This window comes from Equus caballus, chromosome 2 (assembly GCF_041296265.1).
Source record: "Equus caballus isolate H_3958 breed thoroughbred chromosome 2, TB-T2T, whole genome shotgun sequence".
NCBI lineage: Eukaryota > Metazoa > Chordata > Mammalia > Perissodactyla > Equidae > Equus > Equus caballus.
In genome coordinates, this window is record NC_091685.1 from 122,573,893 (window position 1) to 122,590,204 (window position 16,312).

General features: G+C 38.3%; 1 protein-coding gene across 1 annotated transcript in view; it reads left to right on the forward strand.

Moving 5' to 3' along the window:
• Nucleotides 1-16,312, forward strand: part of COL25A1 (collagen type XXV alpha 1 chain) — a 435,527-nt gene that overhangs the window by 358,169 nt on the left and 61,046 nt on the right. Inside the window, exons 14-18 of the mRNA XM_070261593.1 lie at nucleotides 1,997-2,023; nucleotides 4,361-4,405; nucleotides 10,970-11,002; nucleotides 11,423-11,458; nucleotides 16,090-16,134. Of these exons, the coding sequence (XP_070117694.1) occupies nucleotides 1,997-2,023; nucleotides 4,361-4,405; nucleotides 10,970-11,002; nucleotides 11,423-11,458; nucleotides 16,090-16,134 (186 nt within the window). The remainder of the gene's footprint in view (nucleotides 1-1,996; nucleotides 2,024-4,360; nucleotides 4,406-10,969; nucleotides 11,003-11,422; nucleotides 11,459-16,089; nucleotides 16,135-16,312) is intronic.

Sequence of the window (16,312 nt, forward strand, 5' to 3'; positions counted from 1 at the left end):
CAGGCAGACAAATCCCAAATCCTTTGATGAGTGAACATCCCTTGAAGTATAAAACTGATGTCTAATCCCGTCAGCTGTGCTGGTGTGTATCCGTGCCCACAGATGCCTGTCAGCTGATTTTACAGATCACGTTGCTATTGACAGGCTCCTAGGACAGACGTAAAATTTATAGACCTGTCCTTTGTCCTGCAGGAGCGGAAAGAAAATGGTCCTTCTGGGACCACAGCCATTCTCCTGCCTTCTTCTCACTCTAGCTCCATGCAAAAAAACCCAAGGATGGGAGTTAATGCTTAATGCACGTTCTCAGTGCTGTTCTTCCGTTGCCTAGCGACCACCCGGATGGATGCTGAGCAGTGAAAGGTGGCCAGAAATTCAGAAAGCCAAAGGGTCAGGCCGAGTTTCAGGGAATGAGGAGTGTTGCTTTCAAACTGGCTTCTGGAGTGGGTTATAATTTTAAAAAACAATAACCACTTTAAAAATCGTTTTTAAAGCAGTTTCATCTTATGGCAATATTTACTCAAGCTTTTCTTTTTTTTATTTTTATTTTATTTTATTTTTTAATTGCAGTAACATTGGATTACAACATATAGCTTTCAGATGTACTTCATAATATAGTTTGAATTCTGTGTAGGTTACATCATGTTCACCACCCAAAAACTAATTATAGTCTATCCCCTCACATGTGAGCCTAGTCACCCCTTTTGCCCTACCCCACCTTCCCAAGTGGTAACTACCAATCCAATCTCCATTGCTATGCATGTGTTTTTCATTGTTTTTATCTTCTACTTATGAGTGAGATCATGCGGTACTTGACTTTCTCCCTCTGACTTATTTCATTCAGCATAATACCCTCAAGGAACCCTCATACACTGCTGGTGGGAGTGCAAACTGGTGCAGCCACTATGGAAAGCAGTATGGAGTATCCTCAGAAAATTAAGAATAGATCTACCATATGATCCAGCTATCCCACTGCTGGGTATTTATCCAAAGAACTTGAAAATGCGAAGGCATAAAGATACACGCACCCCTATGTTCATTACAGCATTATACACAATAGCCAAGGCTTGGGAGCAACCTAGGTGCCCATCAAGGGACAAATGGATAAAGATGATGTGGTATATATACACAATGGACTACTACTCAGCCATAAGAAATGATGAAATCTGGCCATTTGTGACAACATCGATGGTCCTTGAGGGTATTCTGCTGAGTGAAATAAGTCAAGCTTTTCTTAAGAGGAATATTATCATAATGTGGATGATTTGCTTTAGAACTCTCCCCCTCTGCCCCCGACCCCCTGTCTCTTCCTGGTAAAGTGAAAATGAGACTCTCTTCAGAGCACAATTTTGCGTTTTAGTCCTCGTACTGTCCTGGTCATCACTTTGAGTAAAGACATCTCTCTTAAACTCACTTGGATTCTGCTCTTTTCTGGTGTCTTTCCTGAAGCTGCCAGTGCCTCCTAAAATACACCTGATTTGGAACATGCTGGTTACCAGCAGGTTGAAGAGAGTTCACGACAGTGTGCAAAGGTCCAAGTTCAGAACTGTGTTTATGGTCACGTTAGGGGAAGATGGGCTGGGGAGCTACACTGGGACTTGGGACTCCTGAAAAAACCCACACGCCAGGCGCTGCTTTGAATAAAAGGCTTCGTGGAAGAATGTGCTAGCCTTCCTTATGGATTCTGACTTGGGGCAGAGTAAAAAGTCGTAGGCTGAGATGTTGACTCGCCACCATGTTGTTCTCCTTAGTGCCTCCAAAGCCAGTTTCTGGGGATAATCTCCAATATCTTTCTTTAGTCTTCTGAAAACAAAGAATTAAGATTACATTTGATATTCATATCCATATCCAATTCTCCAGGAACTCATCTTACTGTTTGCTTTCATATAGCCACTATATATGGCCCAAAATAGGAAGTGTCTAGTTAAACATCTGATTTTGTTTGCTTAATTAGGTGTTTTATAATTTAATATCACTCAATCTTTGTTCTTTTGACCAGGGAGAACCTGGAGAACAAGGAGAAAAGGTAAGAATAATTCTGCCTGTATTTGTCTTTTTTCCCGCGAAAAGCTACCAAACTGAACTATATATATATATATATGGATAGATAAATATAGATAGATACAATGACAATTGTTCTTTTCAAACTGTTAATTAGTGGAAGGAGAAAATAGTGTAATTCTTACATATGGAGAGAAGTTTGAGTATAAAAGATTTAAAGAAATGAAGGGAAAGGGAGCAAATTTAAACATTCTGTATCAGGCTTTTAAATGGCTTTTAAAAACCCCTAGGCTCACAAAATTTCTGTCCCCTACTTGCTCATGCCTCTCCGGTACTTCTCTAAGCATCCACATTGCTCTCTGCTGCTTCTCAGGTTGTTGGGTTAAAGGAGTACAGATGTTCACCTGCAGCAAATACACAGAATTCCCATAAAAATCGAAAAGAGAAACAAAAGGCGAAGCAGAGTGCCATGTGTTAAATTTGCTCAGATGTCCTTCCTTACTACTTCCGAGCAGGTGCTAATTATTGGGACCCTCAGTGCCCGCTGCGGTGCTCATTTTCCTGTTTCTCATGCTGTTTCCTTTCATCGTGTTTGAGAAGTGTGCTGTCCGCATAGGCAACTACCAAGATACCGTGTGATGCTCTTCATACGTGACACGGTCTTTCTGACAAATCAATATTATCACCACCAATTCCCAAAGAAGTGCATCTAAAGATCCGCAAGCTTCTTGAATGTAACTGTATTTTTTGACACTGTAAAACAAAAAGAAAAAGGACGTTTACTTACAGGGAAGAACTGAGCAAAATGGCTCAGTCAAACCCTTCACTTCATGACCATTCTGAGCCAGTTTTCCTAGTAAGGAAGTTTGTTTTGTTTGTTTGTTTTTTAGTAAAGGGATTTTCAAGCACTTTTTTAAAGTATGCTAATAGGCTGCCTATGAAAGATCCCTCATAACAGATTATCAGTACATTTATTTGGCATCCAACCAGTTCATGGTAATTAACTTGAAATGAATTAGTCATCAGATGATTCTTTTGTGTAGAAATTAAGGAGGGAAAGGAGCGGTGCCAGCACCCGTCCAGGATTCCTCAGATGAAGTGGCTCAGGCGCCTGCCTGTTGTGGTGTTTGCATCCCCATAGACAGATGCCTGGCCAGGTTAGCTTCATGCTTATTTGAAACAAGAAAAGAGAATGCAGAGAAAAAAAGTGAACATCTCCCTCCCTCACCACCGCTCCTTCTCCCATGGAAATTGTCAATAGTCTATGTCTTATTTTAAGGAAATTTTTAAATGATAGATAAGTGACCTCTTATGAAGCAAGACAGAAGGGCATTGCAGCTTACGGCATATCTGAACAATAATGCGTTGTTCTTGCTAACGGCCGTCATTGACAGCTGATGGTGTGTCGGATCCTGTCCTAGTTGCTTCACACACAGTATATTGTTTATTTCTTACAACCCCATAAAGTGTTCTTGCCCTTACATTGCACACAAGAAACGTGATGCAAAGAGAATTTCATTTGCCCAGTAGGTGCTGGAGCCAGGCTCAGTCTCTCTGGCTCCAAAGTCCGTGACGTTTCCACCATAACTTGCTGTAAGACTTAACTTAAGGAATTCAGAATTGAAGGAAGCAAAGCGTGGCTAATAACTGAATGACTTCTTTCTGATGCTTTGCTTTGTGGGTAGGAAGGAGATGTCAGTGAGAGAGTAGGCATTGGAAGTCTCAAAAATAACTAAGGAAGCATAAACTCCCCAATTTATTTTACTCTGATTTTTAAAAAAAGGAGTTTCTAATAAAATATAAAGCATTTATTTCACAAATGCAAAACATGTAGGCCCAGGTAAATCACTATTCAGGGCACAGGTTTTGAGGGCTGCGTCAGGCACTTCGAGGCCCTGGAGATTTGAGCTGAGCTTGAAGACACAGTAAGATTGTTGCAGACCGAGGGCAAGGAGAGGGCAGCTGTCCCGGTGGCAGAAATGGCAAGAGGAAGGACCCAGAGGTGTAAGCACATGGCATATTGGGGGAAAGGTCAGGAGGAAGTCTTTGTTACAGCAAAGCTTTGAGCAGAGGGAAAAGGGGTAGAGTTAACGAGGTTTCAGCGCCAGAGGACGCTGTTAGGAGTCCAAGAAATCACTGCTTTCTGTTAATGTCATGGAGTCATTTAAAACTCTTTAACCGTGTTCATTGTAATAAAATTTATTCAGACCAATTGATATCAGGCAGCTGGTCATGTAAAACTACATTAGCTTCGTAGAACGTTTACAACAGATTTTAATATGTAGTGTTTAAAACTAATGAAAACGACTCTTTGCTTAATGTCACCAATGTATTTTACGTGTACTGCCTTTTCCTCTCTTAGGGAGATGCTGGAGAGAATGGCCCCAAAGGTGACACAGGCGAAAAGGTACGGTGTTGTGAAATATGAAAGAGCGTGTTTATAAGCAAGAAATATATTTCATGTGAGTGGAAATGGGAGATTTTGAGAGAGGTAAGTGACTGGCAGTAGCTTAATATGACAAAATCAGAAATAATTCTACAAGATTAGATCACATTTAAGTATTTAATTTATAAGAGGTGATTATTTCACAAGCTCCTAGCTACAATTTTAAATATTTTAAAAGTAAAGTGGTAGGTCACAAATTCTAGAAAATGTGTAGCTAGGTTTCCAGTAATGTGGCGTTCAAGGATCAAAAACACTCATGTGTAAATGGGACACACCCTTCTTATACAGAAATATAAAAATAGAGTTCCTAAAGTGATTCCGTTTGTCCCAATTTTAGGAGAGAACGTTGCAGAGGATCAGAGATTTAAAAGTTTAGTGATAAGTGAATGTCGCTTGATTAGAGCCTGTAATGCAGTCTTGAAAATTTCCCTCAACTTGAAATCTGCTTAATATGGGTATTTTGTCAGCCTTTGTATTGTCATTTTTTTTTTCATCTTTTAAACCATTTAAACCACTTACATTGCAGTGGTCTTGTGGCTCATCTTCCTGCGTTCCTACGCACCCAGTCTATCATAGCTTTTGTTGGATTCAAGCTTCACAGACATCTCTGACATAGGAAGGATATTGACTTCACTTGTACTATATGTTAAGAATTAAGAAAAAGATCTTTTAAGAAACTGAAAATAGAATATTCAGTCTGATTTTAATTTAAATCAAACTACAGAATTGAGTGATGACAAAAACAATTATCCATTTAGGCTTATAGTTGAGAATAAGAATATTCCACTTTGAAAATTATTATAGTACAGATGGATAGTGGTTAGTCATAAAAACATACCCATAAAATAAAGAAAAATTTATCTTTCTCTTTCTTATAAATATTAATATAAATATGGCATGAGTAATAGGAATAAATTAATGTCACCAAGTAGCAGTTGTGTTTGCATTGGAAGAATAGTCTAGAAATTAGTTTCATGTAGAAACTCAGTTTCTTGTAGACCAGAGTTTTTCAACCTCAGCACTGTTGACATTTTGGATCAGATAATTCTTCTCGTGGAGGCTGTCAGAGGTTTAGCATCATTCCTGGCCTCTGGCCACTAGATACCTGTAGCATCCCCGAGTTGTAACAGCTAAACCTGTCTCTAGACAGTGCCAGAGGTTCCCCTGGGGAACAAAATCACCCCTAGTGGAGAACACTGCTGTAAACCCATTTTATTTATCTGTCAAATTTAAGTATCGTGCTGCAATCAAATATGGCATGAATATGCTTAATACTAAGGAGACCAAGCATATACCTCAATTCTTCTAGAAGTCAACATTTCAAACCCCAGAGACATAAACCTGGATGTTATATTTAACTTTCTGGTTTCTGCTTAGAAGCAGAGGTCAGCAAACTTTTCCTGTAAAGGGCCGGAAGTAAATATTTTAGGTTTTGTGGGCCATATGGTCTGTGTCACAACTATTCACCTCTGTGGTTGTAGCATGACAGCAACCATAGACAACATGAACATAAACGAGTGTGGCTGTGTTCCAGTAAAACTTTATTTCTGGACACTGAAATTGTAATTTCATGTAATTTTCACGTGTCATGAAATATTATTGTTCTTTTGATTTTTTTTAACCATTTAAAAATGTAGAAACCATTGTTAGCTCATGGGCCACACAAAAACAGGTGGCCAGCTGGATTTGGCCCTCGGGCCGCAGTTGCCAACCTCTGCTTAAAGAAAGGAAATCTTCTCAAGAGAGAGCAGTTTCTTCAAGTGAAAAAAATGTATGCCAAGTCTGAACTATGCCTATGTGAATTCATGTAGAATTTTATGCTTTAGAAGATGTACTTTTAAAGCTTCATTTTTTGAATATAGGCCAATAATTGTTTCTTTAATCACCCATTTTTTAAATTTAATTTTCCAGTAGTAAGGCACCTTTTTTCTTTGAAAAGACAAAGTTCATCTCAAAGGAATACTATTCTTATTTTTTATGTTAATGCAAATCACTTGCCATACTGACTCACACATAGTAAATTTCTCGGTAAATGTTAGCTTTCTTACTATATGGAAATTAGAATCAGCTAGATTGGTTATTTTTCTTTTTTATCAGAAAGTTTTATTAGTCAACTGAAATTAAGTACAAGAAACGCTTCATTAAAATGGGTACCATTTCTATAAACTTTCAGTCGGTCTAAACAGGGGACTGTAAATAGGAATCTGTAATGTATAATATGTAATCTGACCTCTAGCTTTCATCCCCAACAATGCTGTAATTGGAATATAATTTTTGATGTGTTTTTAAACACTTCCTGCTTCTGTCGTATAACTTGTTTCCAGCATGTTGGAAATATGCTTCTCTTGGCCTTTGGGTTCACTATGTGAAACTCATTCATCGTTTACCAAGTTTGAGATGTAAAGTCAAAAACTGCTTCTTTTCTGCCATTGATGTAGTAAATTACGTCATTGACTGATTCACTTTAGTAGGATTTTTCTTCCTTTTTGATCCGACTCAGTGCCTTTGGATGGTAAAGCAATCTAAGCCTTTCCAGACTGGTCATCTGGAAATGCTGTGGAGCTGTGGAAACCACTAGGCCGGGCTTGCTCTGCCAGCAGCCACGGTGTAGCGAGATTGAAGAACGACCTCGAAAGACTGAGTTCAGTTGTGTGTGGAGTGACTAAGGAGAGGCTGTGTTCTGCTCTTTGGAGTGTTAATCCCACTGACAAATGTAGAAGTGGATTTCTTATCTGCTTACCCCCACTGAAAGTAGGTGTTTGTGCAGCGCGTCGAATGGTTTGCTCACGCCACTGCGTTATTCACAATTTTATCTGTCAGTTAAGAAGCTTCACTTTCTTGTATCACCTGTCCGTCTCTTCATCTTTTTTGCTCCCCTAGTCTCATTCCTACAAATATGCTGCCTTCTTACTTTACACCTACATAGATAGCATCATTGATTTGCATCCTGTGAGCCTTTTTAGAAGCAACACCCATATTTGATGACACCGACCAAATTGTCTTCTATTCTTAAAATCACATGTGAAGGCCTATTTCACTCCCACCCCAATCAATGCAGGGCCTTCTCTAACTTAGCACATATGATCCCTGAGTTCAGAACCGTCTTGCTCTCTGTCCAGCCCCACCTCTCCACTTCTAATCTATTCTGCAGTCCGTTGGAACCTGAATTATAAGTCATTTCCCTGGGGCAGCCTTTCAGTCTCCTCTGGATTGGTTAGGCTACATACTGCGTGCTCCCACAGCGCCCTTTATGATCCTTTCATAACCCTCATCACAGTTTATTGTGGTTCCTTGTTTAATTGGACATCCAGCTCACTGGAAAAGAAAAAGCAAATAAATAAAAACTATATGATGCCTCACAATTCTGTTCCCAACAGCAATCCAGGCTCCTGGCACATAGGTGGAAGATAGTAAATAATTACTGAATGAATAATCTTCTTAAAACTTGTTTTACTTTCAACTGCTGTTTATTTTCATTGAAAGGTAGAACTTTTTCTTGTAACGTGCATTTGCTTGTCTTGTCTTCTGTGTATGTACAGTGACACAGAATTTCTCAAACATGACAGTTTCTTTCTATTTCATATTCTTTTAAGGGAAAGAAAGAAAAAGAAAGTATCTTTTATGCTTTCAATCAATAGTGTTTTTGTAAACATATATTAGTAAGTGATTATCACAAGCACAGGACAAGAGCAGGATTTGTACCTACGTTGTTCACAGTTGTCTCCCCAGCTCCTAACATCCCTGCATCCAGAATATGGCTGGCACATCCCTGTTGCTCAGTAAATATTTCTTGAGTGAATTAATGAAGGATAGAAATGCCACCACATTCGCTTCATTTATCCTCATAGACTTTATTAACACATACATATAATTATACTCCAAGTGTTGTGTTTGAAAACAATCATGACAGAAAACGGATACTCTCTGTGCTTGAATAATCAATAGTCAGGTCAAATTCGTTTATCTTAAGTATCTCCTCAAAGTATCTTCCCGTTAATGACTTATGGTTTGGAAAATTTTGTTTCCAAACCAACTGACTCATGAAGCTGGGAGTATACTTAAGACACAGTTGGGCTTTTTCCTACTTTAATCCTGTATTCGTTTTCACTGAGAGGAGTGAGGATTAAAACACTGACTGTTTTATTTCCACTACTGGCACCATTATCCTTTAAAATGTTTAACTCGTGAGTGTCTTCCAGCAGTTGCCTTGCCACTGAAAAGTTATAAAAATTCCATGAGAGTTCACAGTTCTAATTTTTAAAGAGAATTAAAATATCACTCATAGCTGCCCATCAAATGAAACTGCTGCAATTTCCACGAATAAATCAGCCTTTCAGGAAGCTGTCCTTTTCTGTCCATTTACTTCCTGTGAGAACTAAATCTAGTCCTTGTTCCCATCAGTGGGTTATCTGCCACTTTCTATTAAAACACTGAAAAAAAAGTTTTTAAACTACAGTTAATATAAGTCCCTCCCTTTTATTTACGTTTGCTACACTCTTTATGCCCTGTTGTCAAAATGAAATAAACCAAGAATTCTTTTCTTATTCTAATAAAAAAGAACACGGCAACAGAATGTAGGAAGTCCAAAAATCACTTAGCCTCTGCTTGCCTCAGTTTCCTCATCTGTTAAATGAAAGTAGTACTATCTACCCTATTCCCTGGGAGTCTGTGAGGTATAAATGAGATGGAAGAAGGGACTGCACAAAGTCAAAGCTGTTTTTGTGGATGCAAAGGTCTTATTGTGCAAAATATTGCAGACCTGATTCATCGGTGCTGATGCCTTTCAGACTTGATTGAATAGAAATAGGAATAAGTATTATTTTATTAGCCACATTTGTTTCACTTCCCATTCAGAACTCAATTGGATGTTAATAGTTGGGAAGAGAAACCAGTATCCTTTTACAATAAGACAGTATTTGAGGTCCTTTTCTTCTTTACATTTTGTTATGTTTTACTTTTTCCTTGGGTTAATAGCACAGATGTCAAAGAACCTCACATATATATCAGTTTCCTCAACAAGCTGATTTATTATTTCCTTCTCCTTCCTAACCTTTTTTTCCTTCCCAAAGGTTTTTTCATTTTGATCCTTGACTGCCAACCTGCTTAGAACATTCTTTTTGAGATTTATTTATTCATTCACCATGTATGTATCAAACATGTACTATGGACGAGGCACTGATTAAAAAGAGACACTGAATCTTCCACATGTGGCTGAGTGTCAAATGAAGACAGACAAAGAATAGGCAGAAAACATAGTCGTGTAATTACGAAGCGAGCTGTGCAGGACAGCAGGGCATGATGCTGTGCGGAAAGATGTGCGTGTGAGGGGTATGTGTCTAGGTTGGTTGGTGAAGGGGTACTTGAGGCAAAGACGCTTACGCCGAGAACTGAAGAAAGAAAAGGTACCAGCCATGGGAAGAGAGGAGAGGAATAGAAGGAGGGGACAAGTGCTCCATATACCCAGGCCTGAGGCCTTGTCTCTGTCTCTAAAAGAGGTTGATGAGCAGCTTCCTAAGGCTAGGACGAGGAGGTAGATGCCTGGAACAACTTCAGCATTTGCACAGAGGTGACTGCTGAGGAAATCCCTATATGTGCCTTCCTCCTTGGGGCTGTTTCTGCTGTCTTGAGTCTCAAATGACTAAGTTGTCTCCCTTTCTTTTCCTTCTGGCGTGTTCATGGGACAGAGGGCTAGAAGGAGCTTGAGAAGCTCGGTCCTTTGCTGGCCTCGTTTCAGAATGAGCAACATTCTCAGCTATCCTCCATATTCTTTTCCACTCATCCTTATCTGCTTATTTATAACATATTTGCTTTAGAAATGTAGTCACCCTCGATGAAATCTGGATGGAATATAGTGCCTTTTAGAAAACCAGATTCTATCTCAAGATTTTCTCTCAGATCTTACATGTGTCCCTGTCACCCACAAGTCATCCATCATCCTGTAACTTTCCAGTGACTGGGTTACAATGAAATAAGTGTAAAGCTGAAAAAAAAGGGTGCCGGCTGTAACCGCGACAGCACTGCATGAGGAAGACAAACTGACCTGCTGCGTGGCTTTTTCCAACTCGACATCATTAACCCTTTGACTTCGTCTGTTGAACCCTGACTTTCTGAAGACCAAAAGGGTCAAGGATCTCCCAGTAAATGATAGCCAGTGACATTAATAAATTCCAGAAATAGAGAAAACCAAAATTCCAGATCTCAAAATTATAATGTATTGCTTTAAAATACAATTTTAGCACTGTATCAAGGGAAGAGATCCATATTTATGTATTTATATTTATTTCAAGGAATGTAGTCCTATGTATTTTGCCTTCAAAGTCAACCCGTGATTTTAGCAAGTACATTGTTTATCTTGGAAATTGTTGACATCTCAACAGCTGACATATTGATACAAAGTCTTAGGGAGCATAGTTAGCATTAGTCATGGGGTTCTTGTGAGTGACCCCGTCAGTAATGCTCTGCGTGTGTGTGTGTGTTTCCTGTGCCTGGAACTTATGGAATAATCTCTCATGGTTTTCATTATAGGGTGACCCTGGATCGTCTGCTGCAGGAATTAAGGTAACTGTAGACTTGGAAGTATTTGTGTGCCAGGAGTTACAGTTTCAGTGTTTATAAGCCTCTGTTTCTCTTCCCTTTGACCAAGGATGATGGTTATAACTCTGTTCCTATTCTCCTGTAATAATCAGCTTCCAAACTCAACAAGGAGTAACTACTGGAAATCTCATAAAGGCTTAAATAAGAGGTCTTGCCTTCTGTTCCCTTTCTGATTGGTTTTTGTGGAAATGTGGACTTGTATGTGAGCTTTAGACACAGCAAAAAAATTTTCCTGTTTCTAGTGAGATGTGGAGTAACAGGAAAAGTGAGTGAAGTGCATGCGATCAAGGTGGCTGGGCTGTCTCCGTGAAAGTGTCCAGAGCCTGAGGGTTTGGGGGATTTCTCCTAAGACTGTCCTTTTCACTTTTGGTTTTGTTTGGCCAGGGAGAACCTGGAGAATCTGGTCGTCCAGGGCAAAAGGTAATCTCTCTCCTCTGGTGCATCTCTATTAACTGTCTCATGGTCACCATTTTATATCTGCTATCCACTGTGGAGTATGAAAACAGTTGTGGCAAAATGATGCAGTTTTCATGCTTTGCATGCAGAGTGTTTTGGTCGTCTTGCATTTTAAAGTGTTGATGCTGACGATAGGAAACGTGGAAGCACACTCCGCTCATGAGAAGGGATGCTGTGTAGACTAAGGTCTGAGCTGTTTGAGACTCACAAAGACAGGTTGCGTTGGAATGCCACTAATTTATCTTGCATGTTTAAGATACTCTGCATGTTTCTGTCTTTCATGAGAAGTAATGAATATTTACTAAACTGTCTCAACAGGGAATGATGGACAGTTCTTTTAAAATTATATTCCTTACATCTCAAATACTTCCCTACTGATTGCTTTTTGTGACTAACATCTACCTGTGCAGTGAATGTTATGTTAAACAAAGAAATTTGTTCATAAACTAAATTTTAATTAGAGACACTAGCCAAACCACTTTGACTAACCAATCTGTGGATACATACATTAATTTTTTTATCATTTGTGCTTTGCTCCAGTGATAAATGAGAAGACATGCAGTGAATATGTTTAGATTCCTATCCTCACTTGAGTCTGAGGCAGGAAACAACTGTTAGCAGTTTATCGTGTGAGCATCTGGATATCAGTGCCCAGTGCCGTCAGATTTTAGATAACAGATGTATTGTGGCAAACAAGTAAACGTGAATTCCACATTAGGCTAAATCTCTTCAGATCCTGACTCTGCCTTTGTCTAGGATTAGCTGATGTTATAGAAGGAAATATGATTAGATACATAGAATTTATCTCGTTAGTGTAAAGGGAAAGAGAGTAAATTGCACTGTAGTAGTTTGGAGGCTTAAAACATAGTAAAGTGACATTCCCACATTCCTGAAGTCATTGAGAGGGTCATTGCTTTGTTCTAAACACTTAAAGTAATTTTTGATAAGGTCTTTCACAGTCTTTTAACATATCTCTAATTTAAAAATAGATTTTTCTCCTGAAACTAAGAATCTAAGAGTAATGATCCATCAGGTCCAATTTCAGGTAAAGTTGAGACTTTTCCAAAGAGCCCAGCAGAGCTCTGCAAATTTGGCTATTCTGTTCCTAAGATTTCCTACCGATTCTTATGTAAGAAGTTTGAAATTAGTGATGTCATCAGAGATCCATGGTCTGCTTTGGTTTGAAAAAACAACTAATCTTCTCCAATGGTCTAATTTTAGGTCCCTTAATCTTTAAAAATTACAGGCTAACTTTAAACTGCTCTCAATCCATGATATACTAAAAGAAATGTCTGCAGGCCTGTTAGGTCTTTTTAAGAAACAAAACCAAAAAATCTGCTATAATCTCATAAAGACTCCTCTGTTTTCAGAGTAGAAGATCCAAATTGGTTTTCCTTGCTTAAAAAACGTTGGTTTATCATGATTATTTAGAAATAGAGTTTAGATTCATTTCTGGAAGTTTATAGGTTTACATATGGAAACATTGGATTTCTTTTGTATTTCATTAAAAACCTGTTTTAAATTATGTTGAGAGAAGGGGTGGTTTCATTAAAAACTTATAACCTATCTGAATGAATATGTGCCCTGAAATGAGCAGCATCTTTTTGATTAATATTTAGGCCAGATTCTACCCTTTGACGCAATCTAACTTTCCCACAATATTTATGACTTCCTTTGTCCTAATATCTGGATTTGGCAATACTTACCCCAACATCGCTTTAAAAGTAAAGTATTTCCATGCTCGCTGCTCACTTAGATTGGAAAATAACAGACAGAAGTGAGTACAGAATCAGCTCAAGAGATCTTCCATGGCATTTCTCTTACCATTGCAGAACCGCGTTGTGGGCTATTGGTACTTAAGTCCTGCATTAGGGACATTCCCAGACAAGTAGAGGATATCATGACAGAACAAAAAACGCAGTGATTAGCTTTCCACTGTCTGGTATTTTGCAGTATCTAAGTTTGTTATTTAGAGTAACATTCATAATATAGGAGTGATTTCATTATAGTTTTTTTCTTATACAAACTCAACAGTAGAGTGTGCAATTGATACATGAGTTAGAGTGTATATATGTGTTTGTAAAGTGAGTGTGTAGTTTTATAAAATAAGTACCGTTTCATCACATAACTTTTTCCTTCTTAACCTCTCCATATCTTTTTAAAATATATCCTCTAATTTTAAAGGGGTAAAATTACTTGATCACCCATTGGAAGGGACCCTCACAGCTGAACTGTATCTGGAAATACAGGGCACTGTCAGGGGGACCTGCAGTGAAAGCAGAGTGCCGACTTTGACAGCAGACAAGGTCTCCTATAATGGAGAGCAAAGAGTGAAAGGGAAAGAAAAAAGAAAACCAGAAGCGTGATGTATCTGTGTAAAGGTTCACCTACTTGGACAAGTATTCTTCAAATGGAATAACAAACCAGTTCTTAATGTTGACCCAGATCTGACCTTGGGCTGTGCATGCCCAAGAATTCAACCCAGAGAAGCTCCTGAGCCAAGGAATAGGCAAGACTGGAAAAATTAAGTGAAAAACTCTCTCTTAATTGAAAGATAAGCCTTTAAGGTGTAGAGAATTTATATAGGAAGAAATGTCTTCCTAAAAATGCTGAGAGATGTTTCACAAAGGGTAGCATTAAATATTTTATAATCTTTCATTATGTCAACTTTTAAGTAAATATAAATTTGGAAAGGTCAACTTTATAAAACTCCAAGACTATGAAATATGAATTCCTGAAATATTTGTTCATTAAAAAGTACATTTATAACCTACATATATATATATATATATATATATATATATATATACACTCAGTGCTGGAAGTCTCTGTAAGTATTCAATCTACGTTATAAAATATTCCATAATATCTTGTAAATCTTTCTCATTGTTAAAAAACATGGGTGTGTGTCTATGTATGCCTGTGTATAATATCTTTCTTTAAAGAAGTCATTGAGCCTTTTAATTTGGTGGGAGGGATGCGGTGTGGTTGGAACTGCTGTTGGAAACAGTGTTACAACCTATACATTGGCACACAACTTTCAAACACGCTGTCCTGAGTTTGGAGGGACTTTCCTAAAACAATTCAAAACTACAGATTTGTCACTGATATGTTTACTTATATTGGTTGTATATTCTGCTGCAATTTACTGTGTTTTCAAGGGCCTTATACTTTTTTTACAGTAAAAAGAATCTTGAGTAAATTGGAGATACAAGCCCTTTTTCGAGGTCTTCCCAGATTTATTTATTGAATGGCGAAAGAGAAAGAAAAAGGAAAAGCAAAAGTCCGATGTTGTATCTGTGTAAAGTTTAGTCTACATGAACAATATTCTTTGAATGGAATATCAAATTCTTAATAATCATCCTTTCTTCTCTGGCTTAATCTCCTCTTAGTCTTATTGTTCAGAATGCAGATTGTCATATATAGTTTCAGACAGAATAGATTTCTTTTGCATTCCTGAAGCACCTTTGACCTAAGCCATCAGGAAAGTCATTGCCCTTTCTATGTCTAACCATACAGCTTAATAGACAGCGTCTGACGTCATTTTGTGATAATACCAGAGCAAATCATGGCTCTTCATAATTTGAAAGTGATAACATTAAAGATGAAACGTCTGGTTGTTCTTAGTAGATTTTCCTTAGGATGAGAATTGTTAAAACTTTAGATTAAAAGAAAGGCTTGTCTGCCACTTTTATTGTTAATCTTTTAGTAAAGCTGTCTTCCCACTGACTGACCATCATGAAACTTTCAAATGTTATTTCCACAAATAATAGTCACCTCAGTTCCAACTCAGGATGAACTTGCATTTTCTCTGGCGATTTTCTTATGCTTCCTTAGTGGAATTTGAGAGGTTTTCTGAGAAATGTAACCTCTCTTCACTATACTTTGTACTTAAAATAATATAGACTATTCTGTGAAAATGAGAAGACCTAGCTTGACTCCAGTGTGCTCGCCCACAATGTGCCACTTAATCTCAAACCTGCATTCAGGAACAGCTGCATGGGACCATTAGCCCTAAATTGCTAAGCAGGGTTACCCAGACCCAACAATTGTTAGAAATATGGGCTGGAGTTAAGTATAATCTTAACCATGCGTTTATCTTCTCATCATTCAGGAATGGAAAAGAAATCTTACTATACTTTTAAGTGAGCAAGACTTTTAGTGTATCTTGTTTTGATGTGACCATCTGTTCATACAGCCAACTCTTGATTATCTGAGGTAAGAGAGCAGAGGAATAAGATGCATTATTCAAATGTATGCAGAATCCTCATTTCAGCAAATAGCTTCAGCCTCCCCAACAAGTCATTCACCGGGGAGTAGCAAAACACAGGAGTTCTCCTTCTACTCTTCCTTGCCTTCTATGAGCAGTGAACTGGCAGGAAGAGGGAAAACCCTGAAAAATCTGCAAAATGGTCAGCCAGTCCCTGAATCAAGAGTTGACTGAACTGTATACACTTCTTGAAACTAGACAGTACTTATATATATACAGTGCATATCTATACCAAGTATTCAGCTAGGAGCATTTGCCATGTTTTCTCCAGGCGCCATGCCTGAGTGACTGTTGTCCTATAATGCTGTGTGATTTTCCTGTGTAGGGTGAACCAGGGCTGCCTGGCCTTCCTGGACTTCCGGGGATAAAGGTAAATACTGCGTTGACAGTCTTGGCTTCATAGAACTGTAATCGTGAGCATCACAAAAATGGGAGGAAAATAGGAAAAAAAATCAAAACTAAAAATATAGTCCTGTTCTTTAAATTCTCACCAGCCATCTCAACCAATTAAAATTTTTAGTTAAAAATTAAGCACATATTTCTAAAGT